The following is a 12,238-nucleotide window of genomic DNA, read 5'->3' on the forward strand; positions in this document are numbered from 1 at the left end:
AGCATTTGCCTCCTGTACCCCTAAGCCATTATCAAGTAATCCCATGTTAGTTGCTAGTTATGATAACATATGTTCAAAAACAAAGGTTTGATTTTATGCATGCCATACTTGCAAAACACTAAAATCATTTTAAGTGAGAGGCAGTTGAAAAATCAAAGTGTTTATTCTGCATACTTTACTTATTTATTTATTTTTATCCTGCATACTTTAAAGCATAACCAGGGGTATTTTTCATTGGGCTTACATTTGGAATTAAAAATGGAAACCCAATATTTCCAGAATCAGTGAAGCTGAAACTTTGAGATATGTACACATGACATTAGTCTTGAAATCTGGAAGACCTGCATTTCTGAACATACACACCTACCTATAGAGTACTCTTCCACCGATGGTCACCAGGTTAGAAAAAACACTGAAGTCGGTCATGTTTGGGGGCCATGACTGTATGTTCAAGAAACCTAAAAAAGACAAGAGCAGTGAAAAAACTCAGAATACCAATACCTTAGTAACTGTGTTTAATGCTGAGTATCCTTGAAACATGATGAAAATGCCTTGAAAGATAGGTTAAAAAAAAAAGACACTAAATGTTCCTATTTTGACTCATTCTATTCTATCTCCTAGTTTTTCTAAGTAAGATTGAGTGTCTTACCCAAAGTTCCTGGGCTACAATATTCATTATATAACGAATACCTAACTAATGAACACCAAAAATCTAGGTTTCTCAGACACACAGGATCATAGAACTACATACGTAAAAATAACTAAATGATCCTTCATTTGGCTCACTCCTCTTTTATTTTTTTTTTAATTTTTTGAAAATTTATTTATTTATTTATTTATTTGACAGAGAGAGAGAGAGAGAAAGAGAGAGACAGAGAGGGAACCAAGCAGGGGAAGTGCAAGAAGGAGAAGGCAGCCTCCCCGCCAAGTAGGGAACCCAATGTGGGGCTCGATCCCAGGACCCTGGGATCATGACCTGAGCTGAAGGCAGACGCTTAATGACTGAGCCACCTAAGCGCCCCTTGACTCACTCTTCTAAAGTCAAAAAATACTTAGTCTAATTACATATAAAGAAAAATACAGCTTTAATTTCTCTGGAAATCCTTTACTACTCTATCTCTACACTTAGGATATCATTTGTCTGCCTTTCAGCCTAATGAATTCCTATATATATACATCTAACCTTTCTCATTTGATTTTTCATTCTCAATAGCAAATCTATATCCAATTCATGTCTATGAGTCCCTCATCAGCTACTATATAACAGCCCTGAACATATCAGGTGCTCAGTAAATATGCGCTAAATGAGTGCTACATGTTATCCATGCTCAAGAGTATTTCTTGTGAAAAGGTACACAGAAAAATGTGGATCAAAAGATCAGTTGACACAAAAGCAATAACATAAAAATACCAAAGATATTTTATTTCATAAATTCCACGGGCTTTCAAAATGTGCACAAATGCTAAGGAATAAAGACACCCATAATTTAAAATGATATTCATTTTAAAACTAGAATTTGCTTTGAAAATAAGTTGTTGATTTCAATACTACGTAATATTTTCAGGAAAATGCCAAAATTCACATAGTTCATAGCACAAAAATGTACTATTAAAAATTACCTGTTATCTCTCGAACTGTCCGGAAGACATTCAGTTTCTCTGGGTCTATGGCTTCAATTGCATTGTAAGGGTCTCTATAGAATCAAGAAGAGATGCAGCCAGATTTTAAATCAGATAAAGGAATGAAAACATAAGAAATATGACTGTAGTTAGTTCATTCAGATTGGATTTAAGTAGCAATGGAAAAATTAGCAATGCCTTGTCCAAAGTTTGTTAGGCTACATGTGGAGGAGGATTAAAAGGGGCTTTGAAGACATTTATGATGATATCAGATATGAGATCTTTATCGAAGGCTATTCTAGTTCTAGAGGAATGGTCCAGTCTGACTATCCTTTTTTTTTTTTTTTCAGTCTGACTATCCTAAAGAAACCTCCAGACATATCAAGTCTATTTATAAATTTTATTTATTGTATTTTGCCTTTAAAGTTTTTTTTCTTAATTAGGAAAAATATACACTACAAATAATTATGGTGAGAACAATTGCTTTTTGGTCTTCTCAAACATCCTAAATTGTTAATAGCACCTACAATCTCATAAGATGTATAAAAACAAACACAAGAAATATTTTTTCTTTTTTTGCTATATCCTTACATTTATTAGTATGAAAGTTACTCTTCATAAGGATTATTTTGAGCAATCTTGTTTCTACATGGCTTATTTATATTTGCTTTTATAGCACAGAAAATATTTGCTCCCATCTTTATGAATCATACTAACATCTGAAACAAAATTTATAACAAATTTAATAATATCCAAAAGGTGTAAATTTTGGAGATTAAAAAAAATGCCCTATCCTAATGCATAAATATATTTTTGTAATTAATGTAATTGATATATACACGCCTTTTCTTTTCAAAAATGAACATAAAATAACTTCTAAAATTAAGTATTTATTGTTTTTTTTCAGAGTTTTCTTCTTAAGGAGAAACCTTTCATCTATAATATAGTGACCATACCAAATAAATACTTCCAAATAATGTCAAACACTTCTCAGTAATTCAAGCAATATTTTCAACTATTTTAAGAAATACATTTTTTTTAAGTTTTACAATGAATCTTGGAACACTGCATCAAAAACTAATTATGTATTTTATGGTAGCTAACATAACACAGTAAAAAAAAAATACTTCATTTAGAAAAGTTAAAAAAAAATGTTTTATTACTTTGAAAGGTGACTTCTGCTATTCTAGGCAAGTAGAGACCTTGTATCAATATATACCTTCCAGAGAAAAATTAAATCCTATTCATTGACCACTTCTCCAAGAGAGATCAAACCCAAGAACAATGAACTTAGGTTTTTTTAGAAGCATGTATCCATCTGTAACATCACCTGAGCCTTATTCTTCCTGTGGACATCTGTTGTTTTACATCTTTGAGAACCTTCTTTTTCACTTGGGAAGTAAACAATAGGATACAGTGATACATTAGATGTGGCCTTAATAGGGTTATCAATCAAGGTGCTCCACAGCCCTCCAACAAACGGAAAGGCATAAAGCTTATCTTCTAGGAATCTGAGTCTAAATCCATTGATTTTAATTCATCCTTGCATTAGAACCTTGAAATTGCCATTAGTTCCAGCAACCTTGATCTCTGGAACCCCATTTTACTGGCTCCCTCAGCTTGGTTTATCTGCATCTGCTTCTATACAGTGAACCAACTTATATCTTAAAAAATACAAAAAAAAAAAAAACCAAAAACAAAAACAAAGCAAAATGAAACAACAACAACAAAAACTCTGCTTGGTTAAATACTGTTTCAGTCTATGAAGTATAACTGATACAACGAACTGCTAGTTTAACAGGGAGTGTTATAGAAGGCTATAAATGAGTTTGCCCATAACTCACACATAATTAAGATTTTCCTCAATGTGATATGAATGTCTCTCAAAGCTTAAAGTCTAAATTAAATGTTCTGGCAAACTTGCTCTATTTATAACTGAATATACATCGAATAAAATACTATGCTTTTGATGAACGTGAAGCCAAGAAATTAAGTTCGCCATGAGGGAAAATTCTTGTTGTTATCATTTTTTAATGTGTAAAGACTTTTGTATGCAGAGAAAATATCAGCTCTGCAGTAGTAGAATGAGCTTTCAACACTTGTTTGATGAAAAGCAGTGTATAGAACAGCTCTGGTCATATAATCAAATCTCTTGGCTTTATTAAGAAATACTCACAATTCAGGGCAAGCACACAACGATGGGGTCAGTGCAAACCTTTACTGAGAATACTTCCAAGTTGCTAGGAATGAAATGAATTCTGGACTGTTCATATGAAACCCAATGGACCACAGAAATTTTATATACTTAATTTTAGAGATTCAGGACTCTCATAAAATAAGTTGACAGAATCCTACTTACCAACTTCAAAGTACCTGCAGGGAGTTGTATCCTAGAGCCACTTGAAATCCAGAGGACTTTAAAATTGAGAACTTCCCTAGCTAAATTCAGAGCCATGAGAAAGAACTTTATGTCCATCCTGTCATTGTGTTTGGTGATCCAAAATAAAGCTCAGGATAGAGAGAAACATATTTTTACAATTCCATTGAAATCGCTTTATTTTTCACCAAACCCATTGTCTCTTTTCCATTGTATATCATCACTGCATTCTCTTATCTAAGCACTTTCTTGTCTGTGTCTCACTGCGATACAGTTTGAACATGCTTACTTGGTGAGCATTCTGTTACTCTAAGTACATGCACATGACTATTATCAAACATGACAAGAGATGAAAGGTGAACATTCCTATGGACAGCCCTGCACACAGGTTTGCCTGTGGTTCCCATTCTAAATAAAGGACTAAGAGTGCCTAGTCTATTTCTGGCAATGACACCATCGTGTTATAAAATGAGCATGCCAGTTAACTTTATTGATTTCTTTTATATATTAAAAATTGTAATTGACAAATTAACCGTAAATTTATTTTTTTGCATAAACTTGTTTTTGAAAAGCATAATATCATTTAATTATGAATTTTACCTATTAGCTTAAAGAAATACTTTAGCTACTTTACTCAAACCATACGTCCTATTAAAAATAGTTGAAGATCAAGGTAATGGGAATTAAGGGAAGTAAAACATGTCTTTAATTTACTAGAAGTTTTTGGCTTATAATACTCCATGTTATTCACATTTAAAATCTCTCTCTCCATCCATGCATGAATTATATACATGAATACAAATAATGTCTATATATTTATAAGATTTCTTAGTCCCACCAAATAGACTTTTTATCAACACCTTCCAAAGATCAAGAGAAAGGCTTCAGATAATGTGTTTTATACTGACATAAAATTAGGAAGAATGAGAAATATCATATATAACGTATATATTTGCCCTGGAAAATGCCTTATATATTATGGTTGAGACACAGTAATATTAATTATAATGTTAGTATTAAAATATCCTAAGTTCAGTGTTATGATTAAGAAGAAATAATAATCTTCTGGACTAAGGAAGGAGTGTGACTTACCATAAAGGAAATATTGCCATGAAAAAAACTTTGCCTCCATTTGGTTTTCATTAGTCTACAAAATAATATCTGTTACATTACATGTTGTGCTACAACTAAATACAGTTATTGAGATTATTCCTTAGCACTGTCTCCTCCTTTGGTTTTTCTTTATTCTTTCTCTCCCTTTTTTTCTCTCCCTCCTTTTCTCCCCATGCCTCTTTATTTTTCCACCATTTATTAATGTTTTACAATATATCAGGTACTCAGCTGAGCACTTAAAAATGATCTTTGTTCTTAATCTCTGCAATAATCAGAGAAGGTAGGTATTTTATTGTAAACCGAATTCTCAACTTTACACTGGAGGAAACTGAGCATTTGACATATAATGGAAGCCAAGCAACTCAGTAAAACTGTCTAGGTTAGAGCCTCAAATCAAACTCTAGTATAGTCTGGCTCAAATTAATGAAGTAGGAAATTTAACTTTTACTTCTGAGCTCATTTTTAAGAGAGACTTTGTTTACCTTTCTGTTCCTAATCACGCAAGTCAATTTCCTATAATCCATTTCCACCTGAATGAATTAGTAAGGTTGTTTTCCTTGAAAGTCTAGATTAATCTAATACTTTATAATGATTCTTCTCATAAATTTGTGAATAAATGGTATCTGTTGTGCAACATATTTTTATATCTTGACATATCTGCTTCCCTTTTTTGCACATATTTATTAATATTTCCTCTATTCTGGATGTTAGGTGATTCAGAATATGTAAAACCATTTTACAATTAGTATAAATCCAGACTTCAGATAAGTATGCTCCATAAGGAACAAAGACTAAAATAAGAATTGTGAACTGCATTTGATCATCTTTGTCAAACTTCCCCGCCCATGGTTTACCTACAAGATTAACCATCAGTGGATTTCTTTTGTTGGTTCATAATCCTTCTACTATCACAGAAATCTTGCAGTGGTTCTCAATGTGGGCAGGATTTCCTACCTCAAGGGAAGCTGGGACATTTGCAGAGATGTGTCAGTTGTAACAGATATTGGGGGACATTATAGGCTTTTTTTTTTTTTTTTTATTTGATAGAGATCACAAGTAGGCAGAGAGAGAGGAGGAAGCAGGCTCCCTGCTGAGCAGAGAGCCCTATGTGGTGCTCGATCCCAGGACCCTGAGATCATGACCTGAGCCGAAGGCAGAGGCTTTAACCCACTGAGCCACCCAGGCGCCCCACATTATAGGCTTTTAGTAATAACCCCAAGCCAAGAAAATTAAATGTCCTTTCCCAGCAAAGTTTTGCCTCATGTCTTGAATAACCTTAAAATGTCCCACCCAATTAAGGACCCATGTGCACAAACTTCATAGTTGATCATACCATGATTATGTGTAATTCTGCAGTCATGTTACTTCTATTTGAATGATACTTATTTCCATTTTCCTCGTCATATAACAATATGTCTGTTACTTATTTCCCATTCCAGTGGTCAGCTGTCCCTCTGCTCTTTACTTCCCATACTTCTTGTACAGAATAACTTCTAATCTCATTTCTCATAAATCCAAACTTTCATTCCAAGTAAGTAGAAGTTGAGCATTTTCCTATCAATTCATATTTTGTTATCCATTACTTTACTTGTATTTTTTCTTTAAATAAAAAATAGAGAATTACAATCACTTCATAAAATTATGTATATAAGTAGGCTATACTATCTATGATTTTTATTTCATAATTTAAAAGGAGGTATGAATACACTTAATATATAAAAGATGGATGTTGGGTCTGATTAGAATGAAAACAACTTCTCCAATGCAATTTATAAGACTGCGTTTTCAAATCTTTCCCTGCACTGATGGACTTGAGGCCAATTCACGTATTATACCCGTGTGGAGGCAGGCAATGTGAATTAAGTGTGTATGTCTTCCTATTTCTCACAAGATGCTGTTAACATGATATGATCTTTAATTCATAGTGGTATTTGGTTTTGAAAATAGTTTTGGTTTTGAAAATAGTTACAGTGTAGATATATTGTTTTAGTAAATGTCATACATGCATTCCATTATATAGATGCACCTAAATGTTGACCCAGGTCTCCTACTCATTGGGGTGAAGAAGGTGAGGTTAGCAATGTAAATCAATTCAGAGGGTTAGTAGTGACTCTGGTAAATTTGGTTGTCCTATCTAAAAATGGCTAGAACTACCTGGCTCCAAAAGATTGTTGCCATGTAGGAGAATGTGTTAAGGAACCAAATCTACATATTTTTAAAGAGAAGTTAGAAATCTTGAACATATATATTTATTTTTAAGCATTACTTGGGCTGAATAAAACATATCTGGGGCAGAAAGTGTGTACATACCATTATAGTATCTGGCATGAACCCATATTAAAAGCTACATTTTAAAGTGAAGAAATGCTTTATGCAATAAGACCTACTGTAACTTATTTGCATGGAAAGAAACACTTTGTTCTATTTCTTTTGGTATTCTTGTTTGGACATATTTATTCATAATGTGTCAAATTGTTTTGCTTCTAGAAATGATGTGATATATGTTTAGAGTTAAGATTTTGAATTGAAATATGTGAGTCACATTCTTTATCTGTAGCCTGTAGCACTAATATTTAGGGATTAAGAGTAATATAGATAAATAGATAAGATATAAAGTAAAAATACTGACGTTTTTATTACAATTGAAAGAATACAAACTTGGCTGTTTTCCTAGTTAAAACCAGCAGGTGGTTCCGTAATGAAGGAACCCAGAAAATGTTACAATTTTTATTGCTAAAATGAAATTCATTTATTAGATCTCCTATACTAGTACTAATTTCCTAACCTAAGAGAAAGATAAAAGATACATCAGGCCAAAGAGAATTTCTGAAAGCTCAAGAGAATTTCAACTTACTGATTGGTTTTCTATGACATACATTTTTAAAAGAATATTAATTTATTCTTCCCTGAACTAATCAGTTAGGAATTGGAATGAAATTCCTCACTTCACCCATTGACACTGTTTCCTTAAACATTTGTAAAAATATGTCAAACTTTCTGAAATCTGTGGATTTGAGGAGACTATCCCACAAATACGTTTTAGCTTACATATAAACTTATATTGTCAAATCTAAGTAGTTATTAAACTCATAGTCTATGTATCTCAAAACTGTGGTTTTTACTATCATTGCTGGTAAAATCTGGAATTTGATTTTGTTGGAGAAGAACATTAACGGAAGGAAGAACTCATCTAGGTCAAAAGGAATCAAACAGACAAAGCTAAAGAATCTCTTAAGCTTTGTCTACACGTTGTAAAATAATTTTCTACAACAATTTCATACTGACCCATGAATACCAGTGACAAGGAAGATCAAATTCCCATTGATTTTGGTGCAGTTTACGAATTTGTCAATGTTACTAGAATCCACGGTCTGAGCTGACATCAGTGATCCTGTGCCAATGCCATCACAAGCTGCAGAAAACAAGACTCACAGTCAGGGAGTTGAGCAACTATTTTTTTGGTCAATAAATCATTGCATTTCTATTATAAAATAACAGTATATTTCATTATAAAATGAAGAAAGTTCATCATAAGACATACACAGTTTTCTAACAAGTAAAATAAAAATTTATTCATGCAACATTAACTGCTGGGCCTGCTTTAAAATATTGTCCCTGCATTGTAGTCTCGTGACCATGACACATAAGAATATCTTATATCAAGTCCAAGTATACCCGCACAACACATATGTAACTAAGACAAACTTCCAACAATCAATGCTTGCTTTTGGCACATAAAGTCAACTATTTTTTCATCTATCCTAAAATATCATTTTCAATGTTATTTTACTCAATTGAGTAAAATAATTTCATAGCCTAATGATGGTCTTCAAACTGTAGTTTTACCATTGGTCTAATTAAGAATACATATTAAACAAAGTACTAATGTTGGGAGCTGTAATCAGAAGGAAGAGCCATTGAAATATTTATACTTAAATTATTTTTTAAAGATTTTATTTATTTATTTGAATGGAGCAGGAGGGTGGTGGGTTGGTTAGACAGCATGAGCAGGGGAGAGTCAGAAGGAGAGGTAGAGGGAGGGAAAGAAGGAAAAGCCGACTGCCTGCTGACCACAGAGCCCAACCAATGTAGGGCTTGATCTCAGGACCCTTGAAATCATGACCTGAGCTGAAGACAGACCCTTAACCAACTAAGCCACCCAGGCGCCCCTATTCTTAAATTCTTAAATTGAGTATTACTTGTACTTTCTGAAGGCTCTACTCAAAACAAACAAACAAACAAACAAAAAGCGAAGCAAATAAAATATGGGGGGGGGTGGGAGAAGGAAAGAGGAAAGAGAGAATGTAGTAAAAAATAAGTCTTGATTGCCGTTTCTAAGGCAATCTGTGATTATTTGGAAGGCTTATTATCATTTATAAAATTTAGACTGTATGTTCATCCTGCTTAATTTAAGTTTCATTTGGGTGAGGAATTGGAGCACCACAGCTAGAAGGGATTTCTTTCTGCACTCAATTTCTAAAACAGGAATTATCTGCAACATTTATTTAATGCGTATGGTAAATTTCCTTGTCATTTTATACATCTAATCTTTCAAAGTAATTTTGAAGCCCTGGAGGGTAAGTATCATGTTTTTTGTCTCTTTGCACCCCTTCATATGCATAGCAAATCATTTAGTGTAGAGTGGCAGCGATTAACATGGGTTCTTGATGTGAAAATAATCACACAATCCATCCCTTGTTATGTGCTTAACCTCTAAGATTTGCTGCATAGAGAATAAAATATAACTTTTTTCCTGAGTTTCTATCAATGCTAACTCCCAGGTTAATCTGGATTATTTAGTTTACATCATTCAAAATCAATAACACACACTATTAAGATAGTTGATACTTTGGGGAACTATTCAAAGTCATGGAAATGTATGTGTGTGTTCAGAGAGGGGAACTTAGCCGGTCCATTGAAGAGCAAATGGAAAAACCTTGGAGCAGGTCCCTGTTCTAGCCAGCATAATCTCAGCTATCACTCACCTTTTGGACAAATATCCGTGCAAGGTTTACACATTTTAATCCCATTTTCTTCTACTTCCATCTTGGAACTAGGGCAGGCACGTACGCAAGAACTGGAATCCACCACAAAGTTATCTGATTGGGGAAAAAAAAAGGCAAAATGAGCAATAACGTTGATGGCCAGCAAACAAGTTTAAAACAAAGTACTTTAGGGACTGACAGTGATGAGTATCATTGATAGCATACATGTCTGCCTCTTTCCCTAAAACAACTCTGTTCAAATATCTCCACCTGAAACAGAATCTGAACATCCACATTCCAATCCAAGGGCAGCCTGTGTTAACAACAGTTAGTCCTTGCTTGACTACTGCTCCGCATCCTGAAGAGCCCCCAAGACACAGTGAATTTCTTTTATAGACTTAGGAAACTACATGACATTTAGTTTGTGTTTTTCAATAGTTCCACTTCATTTCATGTCATGATGCAAGTCTGTAATCTAAAAATACTTCAAGTTACATGCAACACAAATGAAGCTGAAGTTGAATTGCCTTGGATCGAGAGAGCACACTTCATATCCAGGAGGAAATGTTTAAAATGTGTTCTATCTCTTAGTGGAATGCCACAGAAACTGTTCCACGGTTTTATATGAGGAAACAAAATGGAATTTGAAAGGAGACTAGGGAAGGTATACTACATAAACCAGGAATGTCTGATTACCTGATACGCCTGTGAAATGTTTAGGGCTCCAGCGATCTGAAATATGCCAGGATGCTCCCTCCCCCACCCCAAAAAAAGAACAAATTATTGCATCTAGAGCCTCCCACAGTAGAGGCAACACGACACCTGCTAGGCCCCTTTATTTTAAAGGCAGTATCCTTCCCTGTCTGGGCATACTGCTTCTGGTCTAACATTCAGTCTTTTGGAAGGCTTCTGGCCTTGAAGGGTCTCAGATCAGGAAAGACATATGGTACAGGTCCAGTCTGGGATGCAAGCATTTTGCTACTTGGGTCATAAAATCCAAGTGGTGGGGCCCCTGGGTGGCTCAGTTGGTTAAGCTTCTGACTCTTAGTTTTGCCTCAGGGTTATGATCTTGGGGTTCTGGGGGTCCAGCCCTGAGTTGGGCCCCTGTGTTCAGAGTACAGTTGGCTTGAGGATTTTCTCTCCCACTCCCTCTCCCCCTTCCCCTCCCCACTCACATCCTGAGCTTAGAATAAATATGGATTCATGAGCAGTGGCTTGCCTTGGGAGAAGAAATATTGGAAAATCTGGGATTGAAGGGAGTCTGGGGTAGAAGAATGGGTATGGATCCATGGGACTGGGCACAGTGTGATCTTGATATTCCTAGTTATCCACCAGGGGGCGTCCGCCACACAGAAAAGGTACATTGTTGAGCCGGCATCACAGCCTGTCTCTTCTTGTTCTTCCTCCTTAACAACCTAATCTCTGTCTGAGGGGAACTCAACCTGCAACAAGTGAATGTACTGTATATTATGGAACCATCCTTTCTTCAAGGTAATCACAGGAATACCTCACATTTAAACACTTCTAGGTTTTCACAGCAATATATGCCAAGTGGAGTAAATACAGATCATAAATACCCTCATATCAGTTAGGTTCAGGTTTTACCGCCAAATGAGTTTCAAAAAATATTTGTCTGGAGTTTTTTGAATTTTAGAATTCAAGATTAAGGACTGTAGAGCAGTATTTAGAAGCTAAATGTCTTTGTTTTTCCGAAATAGTTACAGTTTTGCAAACCATGCCTTATGCAGGGCCCCTCAAATATTTGAGATTTACATTGCTAAATATTGAAGTGTTTAGTCTGTAATTTTTTTGTTTTTTTAAAGATTTTATTTATTTATTTGAGAAAGAGAATGAGAGAGAGAGAGAGCATGGGCAGGGGGGAGGTCAAAGGGAGAAGCAGACTCCCTGCTGAGAAGGGAGCCGGAGGTGGGACTCCATCCCAGGACCCCAGGATCATGACCTGAGCTGAAGGCAGTCACTTAACCAACTGAGCCACCCAGGCACCCAGTCTGTAATTTGTTGAACTAAACTATTCTAAGAAAAGAAATTTAGGAGTTACCATATCTAAGGAAACTGGGAGTGTAATTTCACAAAATTATTCTCAGTGTTAGCCACTTGCCATAAGCTAGATGTTGAAAGCTTG

General features: G+C 34.8%; 1 protein-coding gene across 1 annotated transcript in view; it reads right to left on the reverse strand.

Moving 5' to 3' along the window:
- Window positions 1–12,238, reverse strand: part of LOC111138855 (erb-b2 receptor tyrosine kinase 4) — a 785,765-nt gene that overhangs the window by 352,834 nt on the left and 420,693 nt on the right. The window contains exons 8-11 of the mRNA XM_022490816.1: window positions 10,096–10,209; window positions 8,396–8,522; window positions 1,621–1,694; window positions 368–458 (exon numbers count right to left, since the gene is read on the reverse strand). Coding sequence (XP_022346524.1) covers window positions 368–458; window positions 1,621–1,694; window positions 8,396–8,522; window positions 10,096–10,209 — 406 coding nt within the window. The remainder of the gene's footprint in view (window positions 1–367; window positions 459–1,620; window positions 1,695–8,395; window positions 8,523–10,095; window positions 10,210–12,238) is intronic.

The sequence above is a fragment of the Enhydra lutris genome, unplaced genomic scaffold, assembly GCF_002288905.1.
Source record: "Enhydra lutris kenyoni isolate GAN:26980312 unplaced genomic scaffold, ASM228890v2 scaffoldscaffold1, whole genome shotgun sequence".
NCBI lineage: Eukaryota > Metazoa > Chordata > Mammalia > Carnivora > Mustelidae > Enhydra > Enhydra lutris.